This window comes from Mycteria americana, chromosome 5 (genome assembly GCF_035582795.1).
Source record: "Mycteria americana isolate JAX WOST 10 ecotype Jacksonville Zoo and Gardens chromosome 5, USCA_MyAme_1.0, whole genome shotgun sequence".
NCBI lineage: Eukaryota > Metazoa > Chordata > Aves > Ciconiiformes > Ciconiidae > Mycteria > Mycteria americana.
Window position 1 is genome coordinate 6,432,196 of NC_134369.1, and position 27,344 is coordinate 6,459,539.

The following is a 27,344-nucleotide window of genomic DNA, read 5'->3' on the forward strand; positions in this document are numbered from 1 at the left end:
ACTGCAGTTTACTTGCCACCCTGATTTATATCTGTTCCCATCTCCATATTTTAAATGCATGTGAAGTCTCAGGAAGCCTAAAGTGTATTCACTCACTGCACATGTTTAGGGCCTAAAAGAATACTTGTATTTGTTTGGAGATGGAATTATTTCTGTATTTTACCAAAATATTCTTAATTTTGATGGTCTGCTATTTCACTTATTGTCCCTGTGTGGGGCAAGCCGTGTAAAATGCAGTGTGAAACAAAGTTCTATTCCTATTATTTCCACTAATTAAGTGATCCTGCAGTTTGCCATGCGGTACTTCTGTTTTCTCATCTATGAAATAAGGGGCACTGTCTACTGCAAAACATGGTAGGAGGCCTATTTTGAGCATGCTGTTTGTTATCAGATCCACACTTTTTCATTGTTCCAAATAAGTTTCAATTTATGATGTGACAAGAAAGAATTAAAAATAGGGAGATGAGATGGAGACAATCTCATGCAAATAACTCTATCTGCTCTCGTTAGTGACATGCAGACACATTATCAAAATACGTTTGCTCTTTTTTACTTATCATTTGTCTCTAATGCCTCCTTTTTTTTTTTTTTTTTAATATTCCACTCGTTGCCTTTTTCCTTATATGCTTTCTGACATCTTGTCCTTAATTTCTGGATTTGAGGGGGGTGGTTTGGGTTTTGGGGTGGGGGGTTGTTTGTTTTTGGTTTTTAATGAGCAACACTATCTAGGTGATGAATTTTCAGCTCCCCTAAGGCTCTGATTTGCGTAAGTCAGATAGTGCTCTGTATCTCTCTGTAATCCTTCAGCTACTCTAACTGCTAAATTGCTTACGAATCTGGGTCGGTCTTTGCAGGTGACAGTGCAAGTAGGTAGAAAGTATAATATCCAGAAACAGTGTTCTGGCTGTACTGAGAAGAGCTGGAGGGGACTCTGCAGTCTCAAGGTACATACTCAGGACTGTTACCTTCAAGGTGCGCCGGGGAAAAACACTTTAAAATCTGTTGTTTATACTTAGAAAGATCTCCTGGAAATAAAGTTCATGTAATACATTGCCAGTCACAGAAGACCCTGAAAGTCACGCTGAAGTTTATTCTCTCTTTCTTGGATTTCAAAAATGTACTCGGAAATAAGATTTGAAGAACACTTTTGTTCATATAAGACAGCAAAACGTAGTAGAGCTAATCCTACCTTTTAAAAAATTATTACAAAAATATTGATATCTAAGTGCTTTGTATCAGGTCTGTGGCATAGATAATATTCCACAGAACTGATCCTTTGAATAATGACGGGATATGAAAAGTAGATATAGCTTTTACTATGTCCAAACCCCGTTATTTCTCAAGTTGCCCCCAATTCTTTTGCTTGACTTAGAGAAACAACAAATTGAAACTTTATAATTGAAATACAAATGATTAATGATACAGATGCCAGAAGTCTATTACTAACTCCTTTAGCAGCACACTAATTCAAGAACGTCTTGATATGTTACGTGACAAGTTCAGTCATATATCTAGGCCAGCTACATAGAGCCTTCAGTAACAAATGTAATTCTTTCCTTGGCCGTTTTAGAGGTTGTTCTACTTTTCCTTTTATCTAGGAAATGTAGGTTTAGGTGTACTGGGTGCAATAAAGTACCTTGAAAGCAGTTTAGCAATGATATTTTTATGCTCTTAAATATATCCAGCGACATACACACGCCTAAATGATATAAATAAGGGGTTTAGGATCCAATTCTCTTGAGATATTTATGCAAAGGCTGTCTGTGGACCTTAACAACACACTATCAGATGAATTATAAAAATGTCTGCAGCATAACTTAATGGCAACCCAGTGACCTAACTGTCGTGCCATGAGATCTGCACTCAGGACTGAAATCCTGTAGTACTACACAAACATTTTATTTAAAAATCTGTGACAGAATAAGAAATGAATCTAAGGGAAATCTCAGAACAGAAAGGTCATAGAAAAAGGCTGCATTTGGGGATTAAAAAAAAAAGAGGCAAGGGACATCTTATAGGAATGCCACCCTTTTTTGTAAGGCACTAGGCCTGCTCAGCTTCCACTGAAGTTGCTATGGTGGTGCCTAGGAGTTTGCAGGACCAAACCCCTAATGTGTTATCAACAGCTTTCCCACAGCAGTCAGCTGTCCTCAAAATACGTAACGTGTAGGCAGCTCACACTTCACTACATCATTAGAGGCAGCACTAGCCTTCAGAAAATGTTTGTATCGTTAGCCCAGTTGACTTCAAAGAAAGCAAATTCTACAGCAGTAGAGCATTTCTCTCCCCTGTAAAAGTCAGGATTAACAAAAACTACGCCTACAGATGAAGTCAAGAGATCTAATAGGACTTGTTAAATTTCCTAACTGGATTATATGAAGTGTAATTTAGTTTTTGTTCTTTAAGGTGCAAACTTTCATATATTGGTATACACTCGTAAAATAGGAGATGTTTTTCGAAAGAGATTTTTCTCCTCTTTACATACCAGCCAAATGAATAAAGTGAGACAGAAGCAGTAGACAGCTGTGGGAACACCTACCTGGTTACAAACAAAATCCCAACAGATAATCATGTAAAGCAAATATTTTACCAATTCCACTGGCTTCTTTTATGCAGTGTCACTTGCTGATGATAATACTGAAATCTCGTATTACTTTTTACTGACAAGATGTAATTTCCATTTCCATGGGTTCATTTTACAGATTCTTACATATATACAATTTTTAGTCTGGTATTTATGTTAGCATATTTTGTTTAAGTTTGCTATATTAATAACAAGTTTGGATATTTTTAGCAAAGAAAGATCTGTTTGGTTTTGGCAGAATGTAAGCCAAATGTCCTTTAAATTCACTTTGCAATTATGTCCTCTACTAAAATACAGCGGGTAAACAATAGGCTAAATTACTACAGGTAATAAATGAGAAATTATGTAGACTCATGATGCTAAATATGTTGCATTTTTCCTTGGATTAGCATAAAATTACTGGGCACAGGTGCTTTTGTAATTGGGACTCATTTGGAAAATGTTAGTGTTCAGTGACCCTCAAAGTTGAATAGCTGGTTTTTGTGGTGGTGTTATGATGCAGTGCTATTGCGAGTAATGTCGGAATGCCATCTGTCCTCACATTTCAATAGTTTTTCTTACGTTACAGAAGACTTACTTATGTATTTAGCTGCAGATCTCAGTTCTGTTATCTGCAGAAAATTACAAACGTCTTTTTTATTAAGAATCTTTCTTGTAACTGCACAAATTCTCATCACTCAAAAGCGTATGGCAGTAGAAGAATTGCCCTGTAGACAGAACATGCTTGAATATCCTCCATGGTAAACTATTAATAAATTGCAGACTTATACAGGTTAGTTCTCTTATCACTGGAATCAAGCTGCATTTTATATTATTTGTTTGTTTGTTTGTTTAGTTTGGTTTTAAGTCATAAGGAGGCACACTGAAAAAAATGCAAGCTAGAAAAATCTGGCAGCCAGAATGATCTTATAGAGCAAATTTAGCTCGTCAGAATGTACCCAAAGTGAAATTTTGCTGGTTTGCTATTAGGTCTTATATAGATCTAATGGGAATGATTAAAGATTTCCATGGCTGTAAGAGCCTTAAGGAAATGCTGTCTGATTAGTTCTAGACTTCAGGCTGTTCTTCGGCCAGTTGTGATTTTCTCCACCCTGTTAATATGAAAGAGAAGTAAAATTAGTCTAAGCATAAGCTGTTTAGGACCAACAATGTTCTGGGGTATATGGTATATGGAGGTATTCACTACTTTAGAGATAGCAACAGATGTAAACTGCAATAAACCATTTTATGGAAGGTTAAAATACCTTTATTGTTTTAACTTTCTTTCTAATTTTTTTCATACAAAAGATTCTAGTAATAGAAGAGTGAAGCATAAAAAAAGAGAACATAGAATTGCTACAGTGAACCAGTAAAGACTAAAAAAGTTGTAGGTCATCAAATAGCTTTTTATGTTCCGCTCTCAGATTATTACACATTTATACAAACTCAAAAAGTATCAGTGTCAATCCTATCGTTCCACCCTCTGCAAAGAGGGGAGTAGAATTGTCATTCTTTTCTCTGCTTTATTTCTATTTAAAGCACTTGATAGCCTGGGCATTATAAACATTTACTTTGGAAACTACTGCATAGGCTGTTCAAGACATGTACAACTTTAGAACGGAACAAGTGCTTCACAGTGAATAGTTTGTTTGATTAATTTTTCTGTTTTTTCCTGTAAGCCATCATGAGCCATCTACAAGTAGGGGGTTTTTTTTGGTACTATTATTATTATTATTAGGAAATATTCCAAGACATTAGGACCAATGCAACTCCTGTTAAAAAAAAACCACCAGGAAGTTGCTTCCTTACTGTCCTTTGTGCAAGTGAACGTCTATTCTGTTAACCACAAAGTATTTGAAAATATAAAATGGGTACTGTCAAAAAAACCCCAAACCCAACATAAAAGCATAATGCATGCTCTAGAGAACTTGCAGTGACCTTCAAGGCTAAACATCGGCAAGTGTAGTAACAGTTTGCTCAACATTAACTGTGTCTTCTGGAAGAAAACATAGGAAAACACATACAAAAAAGAGCAAAGCCATCACTTTCTTTAACTCTTATGAAATTGTCCCCTTGTGGGACTTATAAAATGATCAGACTGTTTTTTCCTTAAATACTGGAAACATACTTTTAATATCATAGTCTATTGAATTTTCTTTTTATCTTGTCAGTTAGGAAGAATAAGAACCAGGACATTAGCATGACCTGGTTAAAAAATGAATTTTGTAATTAGTCTGCTGATATTTAATCTCAATCTTGTGCACACACATACACACATGTGCAATTATACCTAAATTAATATATTAGTTATATCAAGATTATGTGTCATGCTATATATTGGATATCACATATTATATATAATTATATATACATATATAATAATTATATATGCGCACGTGTGGGGTATGTGTGCACTAAGCACTACTTAGAACTACTTAGATTCTTTTATGGTGGTCATTATTGATTAAAGTATAATTTGGACTGTAAATGTTTAGCCTCACTAGGTTCCAAAATTGTGTGATATATGGGGTTCTCTTTAGTGTTTAATTTTCCTGAACAGCCTAACAGCTGACTCCAATAATTTTAGTTTTTCATTGTCTCATATGTTTCAGACAAACATATGCATGTCTACTATGTGACAAGGAGATGGTGATGTTTTGTCCTCAGTTTAATGTAGATTATTATTTATGGGTTTCACAAGGTCAGTACAAGGAAAAGTATTTCTAAGTTTTGTTTTCCGTTAATTTAGGTAATTTTAGCTCTCTCTCTTGTATAATCTCACCAGAATTTTGTTTTGTTTACTTTTGCTTAATCTTCTCTAAGTATGTGACTTGGATATCCTCTATCTTGTTTGCAGTTAAGTATAAGTAAATACATCACTTGGACTGCGTGTTGAAAACTGAGGTACAATGAATTGTCACAGAGCTGCTCTTACTGATCCTGAGAAAACTGATTGCATGCATTTTCATGAGGGTTTTTCCCCCCACAACTGCATGGAAATATAAATAAGAAACTGCAGTCGCTACAAGGAAGCGAGGCAACTGAAAATGTTGGTTTAAGGTTCTCCTAGAAAACATGTATTTAAATGATCTGAAATATGCAACACTTTCAAAATAAGTTATAGTAGAAAAAAACAGCAGAATTCAGAGCACAATGATAAACAGGTGTGGCTTCTTTTTGTTCGTGCATAGCTAGGTATTTTGGGAATTGCTTTAAATTGGCATCCGTTGCCTATTTAGATGCCCTAGAATAGTTCTCCAGCTATTTCTGTAGAAGGGCACTGCTCTCCCGCAAGTCCTGCCTCCTTTACCAGCCCCTCGCCGCTGTCTTGGAGGCATTTGGGTAACAACTTAAACACTAGATGCCTGAGCACAGGTCATGGAGTTCCACTCCATACTGTAAATGCAAATACATTTTGTATATTACCAGAGGAAGGTGACCTATTATTATTTTCATCCTCTCTTTCTGTGCTTCTTTCTTAACTTTAAGCACATTTATGAGTTTGCTACGCATTGTGCTGGGCTCCTGTAGAGAGGGTGCTTTGCTCTGGTCTCTGACAGTAGACTATCATCCTCCAGCTCCCTGGAGTTCAGAGCCACTGTTCTGGCTTTCATGGAGAAAGGATGTTCAAGTTAGAGATGAGTTCCACTGGTTTGAGGTGGTTAGTAACTAGTTTTTTCCCAAGGAGATTGACTTTAACTGGAAGAATTATGTAGTAGGAAATACTGCAAACAGCGCTTGAAAACGTCAAGATATCCCTAGCTCTTGACAAACAAGACTTTTTGAATTCTTTTTTTTTTTTTTTCTTTTAGAGCATAGAGTAGTTTTTTCAAGAGAGGAAGGACCCCAGAACACTTAACAAAGAAAAATTTAAAAACATTAATGTCCATATTATGTCCAACATAATATACTGCTGGGAGGCGGCTGCATGTGTGAGGGAAAATTCTGCACTCGTAGTGATGTTATGAAAAGGATGATTCAGGAAATTAATATCTAAATATGTCATCTATCATCCCAAATGATCTATTTGAAAGAACAAATCCTTCCCTCTGATGGATGTTCAGCCATTTGAGATTATTGTGAACATTCATCTTAGAGAAATTCCATTACAACCAACACAAATGCATGTGAAATGTGAAGAAAAGAAAATGTGATCTTTTGGTATCCATGTTAAAGATGTCCTAACAATTTTCTCTTCTAATGGGAGTGAGGTTGTCCTGGATTCCTTGCAAAACTTCTGATTGTTGTGCTCGATGCTCAGTGTTGGCATAATGTATACCAGTAAGCAGCTATTTTCTACCTTAAAGATATTTGAATATAGTGCAAATAAAAAAACATAAATAATCAAGGGCAATTCTGCTTACTTAAGTAACAGTATATAGAAGTTTAAAGATTTGGTACATTGTAGGATTTGCAGTCCTTTCAGAAGAATTGCCCTATATAAATATAATGCCCTGTAGATGTGCATTAATTAGAAATAAAAACCGAGCTATGTCTCTCCCAGTTATTGTTGAATAATATTGACCGTACAATAGAGAAAAGCTAGTTACCTCTACCGTATACAGAGACAAATACATGTATATACTTATGCAATGACCATCACCGTCATAGAAATATATAGGATGATTACTGTTACTGGAATTGGACTTCTCATTTATTTCTGCATGTGAGTTAAACTGTGGAAGATTTTCAAGTCCGGATATAATGAAATGCGATACAATTATTTCCTTTATACTATACGTAGATATTAATACATATTTATCTGTGATTTCTGTTGTGGAAAGATATAATAGATACTCAATTACTTTAAAATGCCTGGAATTTGTAGAGCTAGGAGAGTGCGTCAAAAGTCTATCATACCGTCCAAAAAGCAGCTGTGAACATCTGTAATTGCAAACGGTGCTACTCAGAAAAGAAGGGGGAAGGAAAATGTGATAGGATTGACAGCTTTTTCTTGACTGAAATAAATATGTGAAGCATTATGTGGCAGTTGGCCTGTGTGCATGTGTGATGTACAGGCAAATTCCCTGGCTCCCAGGAGCAGTCAGACAGAACTGACTTTGGAAAGGAGATATTTCTGGCTCTTGCACTATGCACCTTGCCCAGAAAAGCTCTGACAACTTCGTACACCTGCTACATACAAAACTGCTCTAGGTTTTCGCAGTAAGTGCTACAAATCCTTGAGCAATTTTGGATTTCCTAGACGTGACAATAAGCCATTCCCATCCCAAAGGAATAAGACATCTCCCAGAAGAATACATACTGTTTGAGTGTGCTGAGAAGCGGGGACGAATCAGGCCTTGGTTGTTTCCTGTTTGTAGCCCCTTTGCAGACCATCTGTTTCGTAACCTCACTGGAGGCAGGGGAATAGAAGCAACCCAGCCCAGGGGGGGTCTCTGGGATTGGCCTCACTCGGTGCCAGACGGCCGTCACGGTGTGCGGCCAGGCGCAGCAGGCACACCAAAGTCAGGCTAGCAAGTCTTTGCTGTAGGTAGGGTTTGAATGTTTGTAGATTGGCCCAGTGGAGCCTTCAGTAGCAAAAAAATGTGTTTCTGGGCAAACTCCAATGATTTCTGCATTTAAAGTTTATCAAAAGAGGCTATGAATATGCATATCAGGACATTGCCCATCATTAGAGAAAAATCATCATGGCTCTCATAGAACTGGGGTTTTTTTTGGTCCTTGGGTATCACGAGCTTGCACTCTGCCAGAAACTGCTTAGTTTGTTTGCTTACATTCAAAATGCCATGCAATCTTCTTGTTAGATTGGTATGAGTATCCTTATTTTTTTTTTTAACATGGATATTGAATATCACTAGAAACCTTTAGTGTAGAAGACTGTAATCTGTGAGAGTCTAAGTAACGGGAAATAAATGCATTGATGGAACTCGTATGTGTGTTGGCAGGTCACCTGGTGAGCAGTCCTGTCAATAGTACTCTGGCATCTCACATGAACAAACGCTGACTAGAGAGAGTGAGAGTTGTGCAGTCATGCCAAAAAGCCATGTGGGAAGAAGAAAGAATCTGATAAGACTATTTCTAATATAGGAAAGAATTGAACTACATATCAAACTCCAAAGACGTTATGAAAGACGGAATACAGTTGACCTAGCTTTGCAGTTTTATTCAGCAGTTAGGATGAGGATATTATAATAACAATGCATGCTTTGCGAAGAAAATTTGTATGATGTTAGGAGATGAAAAAAATATAAAATATAACTGAAGGAAATTTCAAAGGCATTGAAGCAGAATTGTGCTCTTGTCATTTATTCCAGTGCAGACTTTGGAAGAGAACGCAAAGAAGTAATGAGTTTGGCTTGCTTCTCTGTCATAAATATTCTGGAAGTTTTGCTGCAAGCAAAGCGCACACCAACGGAGTCTAGTTTCATCTGCGAGCATATACATTAAATGCATTGTAAACAATTTTGCTTATTTCAAGTATCCGAAATGCAAAGCTTGGTTCTTAGTCAAGCTTGTAACGTCTCACCAGGAAGATGCTGTAATTTCTAAATTATTTCAAAGAAAAAAAGATAAAAGTGTTGATGATCCTTGAAAAAACGTTCACATGCAAGATCCTGTATTGAAAAGCTTTGAGGAGGGTTCAGAAAGCTTTAAGCAAATTGGGAAGGAGTTCAGAAACTGTTTCCAAACCATTTCACTCTGGAATACTTGACGGCATTTTTATTAGGTAAGCTGTCAGTCTAGTAAGTAGGCTTCATCCAGACAAATAATAGCATATTCATTTTTTTATTAGGAGAGATTATTTTTAATAACAAAGGATCTTGTTTGCAAAGTCTACCTCAAAGACTCCCATATCATCAGCAAACAGATAAGCCTTCAAAAACATTAATTTTTATTTTGATTTTTTCTTTCATGTAAGAACTGTCTCAAAATGTTATAGATTAAAAGTACCTACATAAGATGCAAGAAAGCCCTGTGGTGTTCTGGCCATAAGGACAGAACTCAAATCTACAGGACCCAGCCAGGGCCTGGCAAGAGACCTTCTGTTCTGCTATCCTCCTTTGGTCTCTGCAAGAAGTGTGGTGGTGTTTTAAACTAGAACTCAAGACATGCCGATCATTGTCAGCTTAGGGTGACAATACGAAAAATAATTGGAGATGATGGTTATACAATAGCTGAAGTGTTGCGATGTTTATCAATTAGATACCAGGCAGGGAATGAAGCAGACCCATCACTGCTCCCTAGCTTGGCCGGCATCTGAGCAGTGCAGCTGTGGCAAGTGATTTTTAAAGGCTATTACAGAATTTGGTCCTATGAGGCCATCATATGAAAACTGAAACACCTTGAAAAATGTTATATTTTGTTTTGGGAGAGAAAAAAGGGGAAGACTTCTATGGCATAATATTGCACTTGACTATTTTGAATATTAAAGAGGACGAGAATTGGAAATTTTCTGTTTTCCATTTTCCAAGAGGTAGGAAGTGCTGTAAGCATTTGAAAATGTGACACTGGGAAAGTGTTTTCTTGATGACAGCCTCACCTAAATATCCCAAACTTCCCCTTGTTCTGTAGAAATGAGTACAACATGCTGAGAAATCAGGTATATATGCTGCGTATATAATTTGCTAAGGTACGGTCTTGAGCAGGAATCAAATTCTGAAACTAGAGGCACTATGCACAGACATTTATTCTCCGAGTGAATAGGGCTTCAAGCTGGCTGGTTTTCCTGGCATCCCATGTGGATTTACTGGTTCAAGTAGTCAAGAAATCAGGTGAACGTGTGTACTGTCATTCACTGTACATATGCTTCTCTTATTCAATGGGAAGAAATTTAAGTTTGCAGAACTGTAATAATTCTGTCGGTCCAAACAGGCAAATCACTCAATACAGGTATGAAATGACATTCATTATTTAACAAAACAATTATTTATATTGATCTTTTTAAGCTGTTCACCTCCTCATCGCTTTTTTCTAGTAGTCAACTGCTCTATAAAACTAACAATTCCTCACTGAAGAGCTGTTAAAGAGAGACTATATTGCAAATAGTAACCAGCCAAGTTTGTTTTCTCCTCTTCTCCATCATTTTTGAAAACTTTGTATTCGTTAGTAATTCAGTGCAGTGTAAGTGACATGAGGAAAGGATGGTTCAACCTTGCAGAACTGGTGTCTGAAGTCCTAACTTTTCTTTGCAGAGAAATTAGTTTGATTTGTTCCCTGTCCCCATTCCCCTGAAGAGTTTCAAGATGTCTTTGATTTGTTCCCTCTCCCCATTCCCCCGAAGAGTTTCAAGATGTCTTTGATTTGTTCCCTGTCCCCATTCCCCCGAAGAGTTTCAAGATGTCTTGCAGACAATTTGATGGAAGCTAAATCCCTAAGGATAGTTACAAACTCTTCATGATCTGAAACTTAAAAAGAGAGGCTCATCAATGCCATTTTTTAAATTGGATTATTTTCTGGGAATATATTGTATCAGAGTAAGCATAAGTCATTACGTTTGGTTTGGGGTTTGGTGGGGGTTTTTTTGTTTGTTTGTTGCGGGGGTAGCAAAAGTATATTTTGGAAACACTTATAAATCTTACGTAATTTACATTCCTTCCACGAATTTCAGTGGACTTTGAATTAGATACTGGAAGATGAATGCTTTTTAAACAAATAATTCTGCAGAACTAAGAATAACAAGGTGGTCATAACGATCATCTCATGACTATCAGCAAATTACGGTGCATCGGGCTGTTTTAGTTACTTCATGTCTCAGCAGAGTATGCAGTTGTGGTGTACAGGCAATGATGCGTGTATCTGGATATCCAGTTAACTTAGTGATATATTCTCCAGATTTTATGGATCATTTCTTTTTGGAATAATTCCTTGTCATGTTATGTCATGGCCTAGTATTTAACGCTGCAAAATTGTGAAGTTATCAAGCTAAATTAAAAAATACTGAGGTATAAATACAGTGCAAGGTATATAAAAAAAGCAGTGCGTATTCTTCCTGTTCACATCTCTTTGAGTCTTAAAAGTTGCGGGAAATATGGAAAAACATGTGTAAAATGGTCAATATTTCAGTGGAAGGAAATTCACTGCTTATAAAGTGATAGCCTGGACTGCAGAGTAGCTGCCCCATATAGCAGTCCGTTTTGAGTGTCAGGAGGTAAGGGAAAGGCTTGAAATGGAACACATTTTGCCAGCTCGCAATGACGTGAGGTCCCAGCAGGGAGAGGCTGTAGACAGCTGAAGTAAGCTAAAGCAGTTCATAAACGGCTTCAACTCAGGACCTAAATCTTTCCCAGAACCTACAAGAGTCAGTGAAACAGGAGTTCTGAAAATGCTTCTTGTTTCCTCCTTTACCCCCCATCCAAATGTTTGCACAAGAGAAAATGTAGTACTTGATTTGATTTTGCTTAACATACAAAAAAATATACCATCAAGTCACTTTTGTGTGGTCAGTTTTAAGGTAGAAAGTGTTGATTACTTATATGGAAGTAATCCTTTACAAGGGAGTGCTTTAATAAGAATGAATATTAAAACATGCCCTTTACAAAATTTGCTGAAAATGCAGTGTATAAAGTAGTTAACGGTTTGCAATATCTGACCTCTTGGTTTCTTGTCGTCATCCTGATTTTTCAAACATGATTTTTCTGAAATTTTTTCTATATTAACTGTTTATTTTATTTTCTTTTTTTTATTTCCCATGTCCAGCGAAATGCCTCAGCAGAGAAAGAGAATCTTCACGTGGCCTCAAGAAAGGAAGAAAATCAGAGCATCCAGGAGTGCGATTCTCAAGATGTAAGCTTAGCTCTCCTAGAAATCAAGGTCTAATCTAGATTGTATGAAAACATTAATGCCTTAGGCGATTATTGATGTGACTTACTTTTCCTAGTCAAGCTGGTACATGTATTTTATAAGCCAGCTATATTCTGCATTAAAGTGCTGAGGAGCAAATGCTCTTCGCTGTCAATCTATGCAGGTATACTCTCTGGGTTTCTTTTAAAGACTACTTACTGGAACTTGTAGAGCTGTTGTGGGAAGAAGAGCAGTGGAAAAGATAGGATTTGATGTTTAACCATTTCAAGAATTGGCTTGGTCCTGGTTGAAGTGCTGCTGCATTACAGCGAGATGCAGAACCTTGTTTACATAACGATTCCACTAATAATCGGGCAGAGCTGTCACGGATGCTTCATCTGATAAAACAAAACCTTCGGGGAGATGTAAGAGGTGACAGTGTAATCGTTGAAAGTACGTAATCTCGTCCACTGCCAGTCTAGGAAAGCCGCAAGCTGTGTTTTTCTTATGACACGTCTGACAGAAAGCTAAATCTGCTGCTTTTACTGAGGCAAAACTCTCATCCAAACAGCATGGTGGGAGCTGTTAACAGAAGCCCCAGATGTATGTATTGTAGCTGCAATTATAACGATACAAATAAAACAGAAAAAAACAGAAAGAATGAGAGACGAAATTTGTTGAGAGAGTCTACTGTCTGCTCAATAGTCCAAAAAGTATAGTGCTACCTTCACTAATTTGCAGGTGAAATATAGAAGATAGCAGGAAAAAGCCCGTCACAACGGCTCTTGAATGAACTACTGAACATGTTACCCTCCTCCAAATATAACAAACTCCTATGGAGGTAACTGGGTAGCTTCGGGGTAGCAATCATAGCCATGTGTAGCAATGCGAACAAAAGTTTGGAAAACAAATCTTAGATAATTCAGTATCCAACAAATTGTAAAAAGCGGAATATATTATCCATTTATTACAAATATGTTACGGTTTATTCAACTCTAAGTGACTTTCCCTCTGCCGCATCCTCTAGAGGAGGGCAGAGACAAGGAGAAATTGTGTGTCCAGGAGAAGAGTGCATAATTTGCTGTTGCACCTTTCTTAATGTTGGCAGAAGGAAACTTCATGTCTTATTAATAAAAATTGAAGAAGGAGAAGAAAGAATATGATCTCAAATTCTGAAGTCGGAGTGAACTCCATTTAGATTGTGACTAGAGGTTGGTTACCACCTGGGAAATTTATGGAAAGTTTGATGGAATATAGGTTACTTTAGGTAGAGGCTGCATTTATTTAGGCTGAATATTTGTGGTTCAAGCAACTTCTTTTTACAGAAGTGAATACATTAAAGAAGAGAGCAAAACCAAAAAAGTTGTTAACACGTTTCACAAATCAAGAGAGTATTTAATTTCTGTATCAAGTAATGCAGGTGTCAAGAAAGACACCTAAAAGATACACTTTTCCATAAAATCAGGGGTTTATTTATTTTGATTGGGGAGGGGTGGTGTCTTTTTGTGCTTCTAGCAACTAGTATATTTAGCCATTTAGTCAGCATGGTAGGCTGCTTGGTATGAAAAATTTGTCTGAGGAAGCAGAGGAAGACTCCAACTGGAGTTAGAAGTCTTGAGGAGTCAAACTATTTTTCATTATTCAAGTTAAATTAAAATCTAATCCTGTTCCTTGCCTTCGTCTAAGTAGCACTGTAATTCAAAGAAAAAGAAATGAGGCTTTATATCTAAGTTTGAGGAATAGGATTAAGTTTTATATCATTTAATCTCTCAATCGTCATATTTTAAGACCAATTCTATATTCTATGGGACTCACATTTCCTTTGAATTTTAAATCTTTAAGGTTTGTTAAATCTGTATTTGACAAAACCTCCTGTATGGAGGAAAAAGTAGTAAAATTAGAAAAAGCATACCATAGGGATATTCAGATTCACTGTGCCTTGCTAGATAATGTTCCTTATTGCAAAATTAAGGAGGCAATAGTTTTATCAGTCTTACCGTGCTTTTAAACATTTTGCTGCTATAAATTCATTTTCCAACTGAAAAATGGGTATTACGTAATACTCGTAGTTCCACTCTGTTCACATTTTAAAAAACTCAATCTAGGATTCACACTAATACACAAAGATTTCACTGCGCTGTGCTTGCGGTGGCTGTTGAAGGAACGGCTTTGGGAGCCAAGTTACAAAAAAGGATTGTTAGGACAGCCACACCTCCCAGCAAGGAAGCCGTAAATAGTGTGGTATTTATCCCAATCAGAAACAGAATCTCCAGTGTAATCAGAAAGCTTACAGATACAGGCAGACGTGTTCTCTTTACATGAAGTGGGACTTTTAAGGTATATCTTTTTTTATTTATTTCCACGTTCCATTGGAAATAAAAACTGTTCGCTTTGCTTTTTGTTAATGCAAACCCAATTGACTGGTCTGATTCGAAGGGAGTTGCAGGAGTTAGTTCTTTGTGCAGATAGCCGCAAAGCAGTACGCAGCCAGGGGCTACTTGGAAGGGCAGCAGCCTGCACCGCGCAGCAGCGTGGCCTCTGGCCTGCAGGACAAACTGCCACGGTCCGGTCCTGAAAGTGAAAGAGTAGATCTACGAATATAGCTCAGGTAATACAGAATATACCTAATATTTTAGAAAAATACTTATTTTCAGATTGTGGCTGCACTCAAAATATTGGATATTCTTGCCAGAGGGGCATTGAATAATTCTTCTCACAGTGAATTTTCTCCCTTTATATGCTACCAGCCCCACACTGACCTGAAGTTTTATGAGAAATCCAGCCGCACTCACGGGATTCCGCACTTGAATTTTCGACAGTGGCTCATTTGGAGCCCATCAAGGGAGAATAAAACATCTCAGCTTGTCAGAATGCCCTGATTTCACATTAAATACCCCACAAACTTCAATTATGAAAATGGGAAAGTTTTCTTGTAAACCCAAGGATTGATTAAAGAAAGGCAGTAACATTTTCAAAGAAAACTAAAGCATTAAAATATATTTTTCACAAACTGTTCCAACTATTTTACAAGTCTAAGTCTACCTGGACCACTTTTTGTCCTGTGGATTGCTCACAGTGATGAGTAAAATAATTTTCCTGATTGTTGTTTAAGTTGAAAGTTTTTTTCTTTCTCTTAGACGCGCTGTCCATCTGAAAGTAGCCTGCATGGGACATGATAGTGCAGATGATGCCATTGGGCTAGCAACCTCTTCCCACCTTTTATTATTATTTTTTATAGCTTATATTAACAGATATATAGATATATATTTTAGAGACAAGGAAGAATTCAAGTTAATTAGTTTTGAGAAATGAAATAAAAATGTCTCTTTCCACAATTAACCTTTATATGATGACTTTAGAGATAACCACCTTAAATCCGGAAAGAACTAGAACCAATTTATTTTCCTAAAGGTTCATATTACTTCAATAGCACAAAGCTGTGCTTTGTACCTGTGAATACTGTCATTTTGAGAAAATTCTAGACTTGGGAATATATTAGAGTTTTTCTGGTAATTTTATCGTTATTTGGGGATGCATGTTTGTGTGTGGTTTTATCAGAAGTTTTTGCAGCTGCTAAACTCCCAATGAGGAAAGCATAGGCTGGATGACAGGTTCTCATGTGCCATTTGTTTGAGAAAAATAAATGAAGGTTGATGCCAAGATAAAAGACCAGGACCTTAATGAATATGCTTAAAACTAAGATGTTGCTTAGAAACCTATTTCAGCAACACTTTGTCAGAGCTTTGCAAAGATCCTCTGATTGTCTCTCTGATAAAATGTGATTTATGTTTTGGAAGAATTACTGTAGTAAAGACCGAGTAGAGAAGAACATGCAATGTTTCAGTTTTTAAGGCAAGAAATAAAGGGAAATTGCTAGTTGCTGGTCTCAATCAATATTTTTTAGTCTGTATGGCTAAGCACCCCTCTTTCTCAAATTTGTAATCCCACTGCAATTTTTTTCTTTCTGGTTTTATACATGTTCATAATAATTATTAATGGAGTTTACATTGGAATGAATACAATGAACTTTTGATTACAAACGGATTACAGGCAGGCCAGATTCCATTAGCTGATTTTGAAATGAGATACTGCTGACACCTTTGTTGTCATGAAATTTGACATGGGACCTGTAGCAGCCAGAAGTAGGTAGGACATTTTGTAATGCATCACTTTGATTATTTCAAGTTACCTGAAATTTGTCAAAGGCCAAAAAAGTCTTAACTTCAGTTTTCTTTTAAAAGGTTCCGTTATTTAGATTATTATTATTATTTTATTAGAGGAATCTTGTAAATACTATTTTTTCTTAGTCTTGTCCAGAGATGTTTTCCCTATGACTGGCTCCTGAAAGTCTCTGTGCAGAACCGGAGTTCTGCAGAGCACTTTTCTCTGTATCATTTCCCTTTTCCCTCTTCCCAAAAGATTTTGGGAGCTTTTTTTGGCTTTTACACCAGAATGTACTTTCCCCTTTTTCATATCAAATAATTCTTATGCGTGTAACACGTCGTTTAAAACCACCTATTTGGTAGTGCTAAAACATGAAACAATTTATGAAGTGATTCTTTGTTCTCTGTTCTCATGTTGGATTTCTTGCTCTTTGTCCTTGTAGAGTCTTCTCTGATAAATAAAAGTGATAGTGCTTTTATTTACTGCCTTAATTTCCTGCAGTAAACAAACACTGCATGTTCATTAATCATTCAGTGACAAAGGACACTGAGTATTGGAGCAAAACTTGTACATGTTTCTAAGCAACCACAGCATTTTGCTTCATTTTTCTCTGTTTCAATTGCAGAGCTTTGGTCACATCGTACTCTCCCATTGCTTTCCCAAGGGAGTAATAAGAGAAAAAAGAAATCACCACTATAACAAAATTTCAACCTGATAAAATTCTTAAAGTGAATTCAGTAATTCTGTTCCCTAAATGAGGACTATGAAGTTCATAAGAAGTTACATCATCTTAGTTTAACCATTCACTGTGCTCTACACAGAGCCCCAGGGATCCGTGTTGGGGCCAGTCCTGTTTAATATCTTTATCAATGATCTGGACGAGGGGATCGAGTGCACCCTCAGTAAGTTTGCAGATGACACCAAGTTGTGCGGGATTGTTGATCTGCTCGAGGGTAGGAAGGCTCTGCAGAGGGACCTGGACAGGCTGGATCCATGGGCCGAGGTCAATTGTATGGGGTTCAACAAGGCTCAGTGCTGAGTCTTGCACTTGGGCCACAGCAACCCCATGCAATGCTACAGGCTTGGGGAAGAGTGGCTGGAAAGCTGCCTGGCAGAAAAGGACCTGGGGGTGTTGGTTGACAGCCGCCTGAACGTGAGCCGGCAGTGTGCCCAGGTGGCCAAGAAAGCCAATGGCATCCTGGCTTGTATCAAAAATAGCGTGGCCAGCAGGACTAGGGCAGTGATGGTGCCCCTGTACCTGGCACTGGTGAGGCCGCACCTCGAATCCTGTGTTCAGTGTTGGGCCCCTCACTACAAGAGAGACATTGAGGTGCTGGAGCGTGTCCAGAGAAGGGCAACGGAGCTGGGGAAGGGTCTGGAGCACAAGTCTTATGAGGAACGGCTGAGGGAACTGGGATTGTTTAGCCTGGAGAAAAGGAGGCTGAGGGGAGACCTTATCGCTCTCTGCAGCTGCCTGAAAGGAGGGTGTAGAGAGGTGGGGTCGGTCTCTTCTCCCAGGTAACAAGCGACAGGACAAGAGGAAATGGCCTCAAGTTGCGCCAGGGGAGGTTTAGACTGGATATTAGGAAATTTTACTTCACTGAAAGGGTTATCAAGCATTGGACCAGGCTGCCAGGGAAGTGGTTGAGTCGCCATCCCTGGAGGTATTTTAAATACCTCCGTTTGGATGGCGTGCTTAGGGACATGGTGTAGTGGTGGTCTTGGTAGTGGTAGGTTTATGGTTGGACTCGATGATCTTAAAGGTCTTTTCCAACCTATACGATTCTGTGATTCTGTGAGAAGGATATGAAAAGCTGCGGAAGTCTCTTATGAAAACATATATGCACACTTCACATACATCTTGTTCCATATCTTTCTTCTGAACAATAAGGGTCAAAGGAGATTGAAATACAGATCTGTAATAAATTCATGAGCAAATCTGATAAAACATGTCCTTGAATAAACTGTGGGCCTAACTTGGCTAATGACGACTAAGATATCTAGTTTGTCAGTTGACGTAACCATACCATCCTTTTCTGCGGTACCTGTTTTAGTTTCTTCAGAACTAGCTCAGTACTTTCTCCTCCATCATACTCCACAACCAACCTGCATATCTCCTTTAGTGCCTGCTGAAGCCAAAAGGAGGTCTGTAGTGATGCAAAGGAATGCTGAAGCTGCAATGCTTGGTCTACTAAATCTGTATGATACCCTTTACCAGCGGCGGAATTATTTTCTAACCGTAAAAGCTGGATATAATATCACTTATTTAAACGTCTTGATTTTTTGTCCACTTGTGATATGTTGGATGATTATTTGAGCAATAAAGCCAGTTCTTACTTGCTGTGTTGATGCAGTGGAATACCCTTCTAGTTACATTGTTCAGCAGTTTGCAGATCAAATTGCATAGTTTAATAGTCAAGGGACATGCTGAATTTTAACTGGCTTTTTGAAAATTCTTTTTAAATGAAGTTGCACACTTGGCTGATCCACCTTTGTAATTTATACATCCAGCTGTGAACCTCTCCAGCTCCGCTGTATAATTCACTAGGTGAACTGAATACCGTAACTTCTGAAATTTTGAGTACTTTACTGATCAAGCTACATATTTTATAACCAGAATTTCACACAAAGGTACTTTGTTAATCAAACTGCACACTAAACTGATAAAGGTGGCACAGTATTTCAAGACATATGCCCCACCTCAGTTTTCCTATCTTGTTAAATTTCTCACAGTTCTAGATATTTTTTTTCCTCTTGTACATAGAAAATGTATTGCTTAAGGCAAAATACACTTGTTCTATGAAAATTTTATTTTACAAACACAAATGGATCATTACTGTGTTTCTTAAAGTTTATGTAGGACAAGTAACAAGCCTTCAACATCAGTAAATTTGGTCTGTTTCTCTACCATGTAGAAGAAAATCATTATAAGACTTCTGTTGTGCTTAGTCATAAAAATTTTAAATGTTGGCCAAACTAAATTTTAAGGAGATGTTAAGAAGAAACTATGCAATTTGAAAAGAGTCAGTAACAGCAAAAACAGTGAAATGGCATGGCCAGCTATCAAACACACTTGAATAAAAGTTTCCAGAATTTCTTTTTCCTGAAGTCTTTTCCTTGGGAAAGGTTTAGCTTTCACTACTTGGAATTCTGACTGCTGTGTGTTAGAGCTTTTAAAGTTCGGTGCTCAAACATTAGATCCTTCTTGACATATTATGATAAAAATACAGCATATGTAATTTAATGAATATAATGTTTGTCTTACAAATATACCCATAATTACAAAATGCATGGCAGACATACTGGGAATATCAGTGAGAGCAACTTAATGGCAAGGTAAAGAATGCTTCCACCCATAAAATATATAGAGATTATTCTGTAAAACTAATTTATTCATGGATGAAATTCTGGGATCTGTCACTAATGGTTAGATACACCACATTAAATTATTATCATTTTTATTAAAATAAGGAAATATTAGGGAAGGGGAAAAAAGAGAGAAGGCAGGAATCTAAGCTTCAGAGAAATCCATCTTTGTGTCTTGTTTCACTGCTCTGAGTCATAAAACTACTTCAAGGACTAGTTATCATTTACTTAATAACCATGTACTTGGATAAATACTGGCTGTCATTATAAGTATTGAGGGTTTGCTTCCTGAATCTAGAAAAAGGGGGTTGCTTGTGTGGGCACATGCTAATGAAGCTGGGACAATATATGCTTGATTGAGAAGTCTTTAGGAACTGAAGAAAATATCTGTAGCGGAATCCCTCTTCATCTTTGATGAACCTATAAATGTGATGGTTGCAGTTAAAGCTTTAATAAATGTTAAGCTTTGCTGGGTGAGGAAAACAATGAAATAGTCTGAATGCTCCTTCCAACTTGGTGAGGTAAGCCTTGTTTGTGGCCAATGAATAGAGCAAATACTAACTGAATCTCCAAAACATCAAAGTATAACAAGAAATTGGAGAATTGAAAATTTAGTACAAAAATGCATTTAGCTTGCATTGTGTTTTAAATGCCCATACACCATTTGTGTATGGGCTTTTTGTGAAATATTTGGAATTGCAGTAGCGTATTGATATAGGGAACATGGGGATTGTGCTTCTGAGTGAGACTGGGAGTTAATCTACCATCCCCGCTCCCTTTGAAAGTGCCAGCTTCAGGCTCCTTAGAGGAGGGCAGAAGAAAGCACAGAACATAGTTAAGGATAAAGTGCTCATTTTGTCCTAAATGCCAATGGTAGGGAATAAACTTAGGTAATGAATTTGGAATTTGAGAATATTATTAGCTTTTTTGCTGATGGTTTCATAAATGCAAAACAATATGCTGAATTTTTTTATAATCTGATACAAAAAGTTCACTATAAGACATCTTTTCACCATGCTAACAATAATTTGCACTTTTTAAAATGTTGCAAGATTTTGGTCACCCAGTGTTTTTCAACTAGATCAAAGCACGTGTGTTGAATTATCTTCTCCTTACTTTATAGCTTCCCAGGTATTTAGTCTTGTCCACCTCTGCCATGTCCTCTGCCTTTTGATTTGTATTCTTTATCCAGCTGTCACTTCAGGCACAAACAAGAAAATAACCAACATTATTAAGCTCTATTATTATGTTGACCCTAGAGCCACATACTACACTTCTGGATTCCCGGAAAGACATTAGCAAAGGGACAACAGGCAATCATCTAGATACGGTGCCTTCATTTTCCCCTGGGTATTAGAAATTTTTCTTTCTTTTTTTTTTTTTTAAAGTTTCGGTAGGTAGCTTGAGAGCCTAGCTGAACTTCTCTGGAAGCACTAAGAAGGGGGACAGGCAAAAAATGATTTCATATTTATTCCAAACTTTAAATCATTAGACTGAGGTTGTGTTATGAGACTGCATTGCCTGCTGAGTTACCTGCGACGTGTTCAGATGGTGGTAGAACAGTAGTGCCTGTTCCCTGCTCTCCCATGAAGCCAGCACAGATTTAAAACTTGCCTGTGGCCAATGGAGATTGTGTGCAGAGAAAACTCTTTCATCCTCTGTGCGATGTTCCCACTCCTCTCCATACGGCTTTCTGCACGACAGCTAGGGAAGCAGTCCGTATTGCGAAAAGTGGTGTTACACTTGGCATGAAAACCAGAGCATCCTTGAAGTATTGCCGGCAAGATTTTACATTGCAGCTTGCTTTGTTATGATGGTACAAGAGGAGTCAACGGAGTTGCACTAAGCTAACGAGACTGACTTGAGGCCTTTTTTCTGGGACTTACTGCCTTTTTTTAACCTTCTGGATGTTCTTTCTACTTGGATGTTTTTAGTCTTTTGTCATGGACTTAGTATTTTATTAGCTTTTCTAGTAATAATCTTTCAAAAAATGTTCATTCTTTGGAAGAAAAGCAATTGATCTTCTCTCAGAGAAACGGGGAAAGCTGCTTTGCCCAGCTATATGTATGTCTGTCCAAGCATACGTGGAGGGGGGTATCGTTTTGTACCGAGCTTCCCCCTCCCTGGTGGTGCACGGAGTGAAGACGGTGGGTTACCAGGGGTAAGGGTGCTCTGCTCTGTTCCGTGGCGTTGGAGGGTTTGTGCGTGAGCTGGAAACGTGCCCTGCACAGAGGCTTTCACAGCTGGCATCTTCCTGTTCCGCACCCTCACGTCTCCAAACAGGGCAGCAGGAATGCCCGCTCTTGTGGGAGAAACACACAGGTACGAGTTCACCCTCGTGTCCCTGATACGCTGAAATCTTGATTCAAAGCTTGGCAAAATCCCAGTAACTCTTCCCACAGGCACTTCTAAAATCTCATCCTCGTAAAATAGAAAAACCACGCTGGTAACATTTCCACCCCTTTATTTTCTGAAAGCAATTATTTTTGCTTTTTGCTAGTTTGCACCGTGTCAAGCTATCATTCTGTATTTTTGTAATTAGCGTACCTCTCGCAGGAGTCAATCTGACAGAGAGAGAGACTGGCAGAGAAGAGCAAAGAAAACGATCTTGCCACCACTTGGCATAGAGGGAGCTAGCCAAAAAAAAACCAAGTTTACTCTTTGGCTTTTTTTGTCTGTACGTCATTCACGGCTGTGAAAGGTATTCTAGTGCATTGGTTTTGTATTTCCCCATTTGTCTGGGGTGGTCTTTCGCTGAGGGTAAGGGGGGGGGGGGGGTGTATGTATGTTTATGTGTTTATATATACATATACGTGCACGTAAATATACACACAGGTGTGTGTGTATATATGCATGTGTTTGTATATATGCATGAGGGTGTATATGTAGGGGATTCGGTTGAGGTTGTGTTAAACCCAGTTTATATTTATAGCAGCAGACGCTGTTGTACCCATGTGTCTCAGTTTCAGGAACTGAACGGAGTTAAAGCTGAGAGCCAGTGGACGGATAGAGCTCATCCACAGTGACTGGTTCCAGTCCTGGCTATTGAACCGCTGTTGACTGATGGCATATTGAAAGTCATCGCCGTTGTTCGATCTGTAATTTATTTGTTAATGATATACAAGGTTTCACTGTGACAAGGAATCAATAATGAATGCTTTATGCTTTAACAACATAAAGACATAGGGGTTGCTTTGTTTAGAAAAGTGTCCCATTCTACTGTCTTTCTCCAACAGGGATCCATAGGTGTGTTACTAAAAAATAACACAACCGTGAGTGAACAAATATGAAATACTACAGACATAAATCTTCACTTCTGTTTTCCTACCAAGATGGCCTTTGTTATCTGGTCTATGAAAAGAGTATGAAAGTTTAGTCACTTATAAAGCATTGATTTTATCATTAGCTTTTATTTTCTCTAAGGCAACCTTTTTTTTTTTTTTTTCTTTTGTATATGGTTGTATATACATGGTCGACCTCCCATATTTTTATGAATTTCAATTAATATTTTTGGTTTCCTATCTCCCGTGTATTGTCTTGGTGAAAGAGGTTACCTGAATTTTTTTAGTATATACAGTTAGAGTAAATTATGGATTTGTAAATGATCTTAAATTTCATTAGCGTTATTTCTGTCCTTTTCATTACACAACCTGAAATGCTGTTCTTTTTTTTTTTGACCTGTAACATCTTTTGTCATCAATCTGCCCACCTAGAAGTCTCTGAAACCCTCAATTTTTTCTAAACGTGACTAAGCTGAAAACATTTTTTAATCTAGATTTTGAAGTATTAAAAGTGTATTAAACATTTCTGCTCTTTGTCATGTCCCTCTTTAGCCTTTATCTAGAACGTAAACCACCTGTTGTTATTTCATGTTTTTCATAAAAGGAGGAGTAGGTGCTTTTATTAGCTATTGTGTAGAGGGGGAGATATTTGAAAAAGACTCCCCGCCATCAGTCACTTCAATTGCACCATCTCAGAGGCTCTCTTCAGTAGTTTAAACATGACTAAAACCCCCCTGAAGTACTATAAAATCCTTGGCAGTGCCGGCATCTCTCTAGAAGCTTTGAGGAGGCAGGCAGCCGTCTCCTCTCCAAGTAGTTCTCTTAATAACATGTTTCATTTTCGTATTCACACCTGTTCATAGATCAACTTTGTTACAGGCCAGGGACTGTCAGAATTTCTCAAGTGCAAAAACTTAATTAATTTTCTTCCCCCTTGTCAATCTCGTGCTTTTTAATTAACTCCAATCTCATGTCATTTCTACTGAAAGGATATTTATAAAACTTCTTGATATTTACTTTGCATGTTAGGGTGTTTATTTTCAGTGTTCTCTGCTGAGTGAGGTAATTTTTATCATGTCGTGATTTAAGCTGCTGTAGGATGAATTCAGATTTACTTTCCATTTTCTTAAGAAAGTCTGTCTGAAAAAAAATGCCTCAAAACATACCATTTAGAGGGTTTTTTCTCTTTTTTCCATGATTCCTTTGCTCTCCTAGACACAAATACCTTATTGTAAAAAATAAACAAACACAACCCCAAAACCGACAACAACAAAAAAACAAACAACCACAAAAAAAACCCCCAAAACCAAACAAAAAAAGCCCCCAAAATTGCAGAAATGCCAGCAAACCTTGTAGTGGATATTATTTGGAGTTTCTTGTTGAAGGCACATTTGAATTCATATTCCTATAAGCAAAGCTCATGTCCATATACTAATGATTTTTTCACCTTTTTTCATTAATATGTTGGATTATGTCTGATGTGTAAAAAATATTCAATCTAGGCTTGACGTAGCTTCAAAAATCTTCAAGGGCTTATGCTAAACAGGAAACATTTCAGAGGAAAAATTATGTTAAAATTTAAAATAAACAACATTACTGTCATGTTGGAAAGAGTCTTGATGGGTCTTAAAACTTAAAAAAACGCCTCATTTATTTTCACTCCATTTAAATGTATCAGTTTTGATAGCAAAACAAGTGGAGACATTCCAGTGTGAACACATTTTTAAGTAATGACCAAAGATTATCAATATTTTACTGTATTTCACATTTTAATTTCTTCGCCTGTGGCATCATTAATCCCACTCCTGAAGGGATTTTAATTTAATTACAGCAGAAATTTCAGTGCTGGGTAAATCTCTACTTAAGACTCATAACATGAGGTCTCTTTGGTTCAAAAATTTACTGTGTAATTAATTTTATTTATGCTGTTCAACTCTGTTTTCCCTCATGTTAAAAAGCATATTGGCAAAGAAAATGACATTATTGCTGGAATAAAATGACAGCGATGAATCTAACAAGCTTTTCCATGCCTTGAGAGTCATCTGAATTCCCCATTCAGGGAATTATTATACATATCCCCACTCAGGGATTATTGTGCATAAGAGATCTAGTAGTTTAGACAAGGGAATAGTAATAGAGAAGTCCTAACCATAATGCTAGTTTTCAGCTGTTTGTTAGTATTTCCTCACTCATTACAGACAACTATAATTACTTTTATGGGACCACTGTAGGAATAAACTTCACTATTTGTGATGAGAAAAAAAAAAAAAGCTAGATAAGTGTTAAGTTGTTAAATTTACAGCCACATTAGACTATTATAGGGATGATGGGAGTATGGGATTCATTTAGCTACGATAATTTTGTTTTGTTCCATTTCATCAACTAGGCTAAAAAAAACACTGTGATTTTTTTTTTTTTTTAGGAAAACCACAAATATTTTAGGAAAAAATATGAAGTAGTTATCTCTGACAGATATCCTGTATTGACAGGTTGGCAAGACATGTTTGGGGAATCGCAATAATTCAACATCTCGTTTGAAGACAGCAGAAACAGAGACAAGCTTTCAGGTATTCTGTTTCTGAGGAATTCTCGGGGTTTTATTAAAAGGCCTTGTAAAGCATGCAATTACTTGAAGTATATTTACACATTCTACGCTAATGCTTTTGAAACAGAACTGCTTACTCAGTTCAGACTTTGACTGGACCTGATTGCAATTCATCTGTTCAAAATGGCTTCTGGTTGGTAACAATTTGCAAAACTATTTAATACTTGAAGAACTGGACTAGCCTAGCAGTCAAATGACTCGATTTGATAACGTGATGTCGATAGCACTGGGAACAGGAGAAGGGAGAGGTTTCCAAAGTAATTGTGTATCTGCAATTACGTGAAGCTGTGTTCAGCCATGTTACCAACGAAAAAGTCTTAAGCAAGTTGTACACCTGAGCTCTTCATTTGATGGACCAAGACAAAAAGATAAAAATCACCATGATTATAAAGCAGCATCAGACTTGTATGGTTTTGCACTGTCAAAGATTGTCAAATATGCTTCCTTTAGTAGAGATCAGAATCCCTTTCTAGATGCAGTTGGCGAATATCATGGTCTGTCATAGTAGTTTAAGACTGGCACATCAGTTTAACAGAAATACAGCTCTGTGTGCATTGGTTGCCATGGATTTTAATATACTTTTTTATTTGCTTATGTATGTGCATATCACGTATGCAATGCTTACACTAATGCTATTTTCACCTTCAACAGAAGTCGCACAGCCCTCCGCGAACTAAACTCGAAGATAAAAAATCACCTGAAAGAAATGAGAAAAAATTTGAAGAGTCTGTTAGTACAAAAGAAAAAAAACTCTAAGCACTACTAATCTACATTAAAGATGCCCATCACTTGCTTCCATCTTCATGTTCTTTTTAGTCCAGAGGCATGAAATGTACCAGGTTTCTAAAGCATGCGTTTTTCACTATTTTATGAATGTTTGTAAATTAGTCTAGAATAGACCAATTAGTACCTTTCAGCAATAATCCAAAATGGATGTTTGAAGAAGTGCTTTGTAATACTGTCCGGTTTTTGAACTATTGTTCTACCTGATCAGTAACTGCGTACTATAAATTATTTTGTTTGTAAACAACAGCCATTCTCAAGTATTTTCTCAGTCTGTTCTATTTCATGTACCTTTATGGCAGGTTAGGTTTTAAATCAAGTTAAGAATTAAGGGGCAGTTAACGTGGGGAAAAAATTATCTGTGTAAACGTAGTTGAAGTACAATACAACTCATAAGAGCAGCTGTAAAAACAGAACAGTGGGGGTCCGTGTATACTTAACTTTCAGTAATATCATTTCAAATCTGCTTACTTAAACAATAAAAGATGTTTGGTTGGTTGTTTTTTTTTTTTTTTCTAACTGCTATCACAACTAGTCCATTTTTGAGCACTGAAGCGTCGACAGAAATGCAGAGTTAAAGGGATGGAGATAGAGTCAGTCATGCTTTTAGGATTCAAGCAAAAATTTTTGCAGGTGGAACCGAGTTACAATTGTATAGCTTGGGTACCAGTCATGGAAAGTCAGTTCCATCCCTTGTATTTGTGCTGAGCTCAAGAGGGTAAATATACTTTAAATGGTAAAACCCCGCTTTGTCCACTACAGGTGGCCCTTGGTCACTACAGCAGAGGAGCGTTTTGGTTGGGGTAGGCTCTCTGACTGCTAGGGTTCTTCCAGCTTCTCA

The 27,344-nt window shown here is 37.4% G+C and overlaps 1 protein-coding gene across 1 annotated transcript in view; it reads left to right on the forward strand.

Moving 5' to 3' along the window:
- The window catches only part of LUZP2 (leucine zipper protein 2), a 220,442-nt gene extending 193,479 nt beyond the window's left edge, over positions 1–26,963 (forward strand). The window contains exons 12-14 of the mRNA XM_075501426.1: positions 12,221–12,307; positions 25,605–25,682; positions 26,372–26,963. Coding sequence (XP_075357541.1) covers positions 12,221–12,307; positions 25,605–25,682; positions 26,372–26,476 — 270 coding nt within the window. The 3' untranslated portion in view covers positions 26,477–26,963. The remainder of the gene's footprint in view (positions 1–12,220; positions 12,308–25,604; positions 25,683–26,371) is intronic.
- Positions 26,964–27,344: the final 381 nt, after the last annotated feature.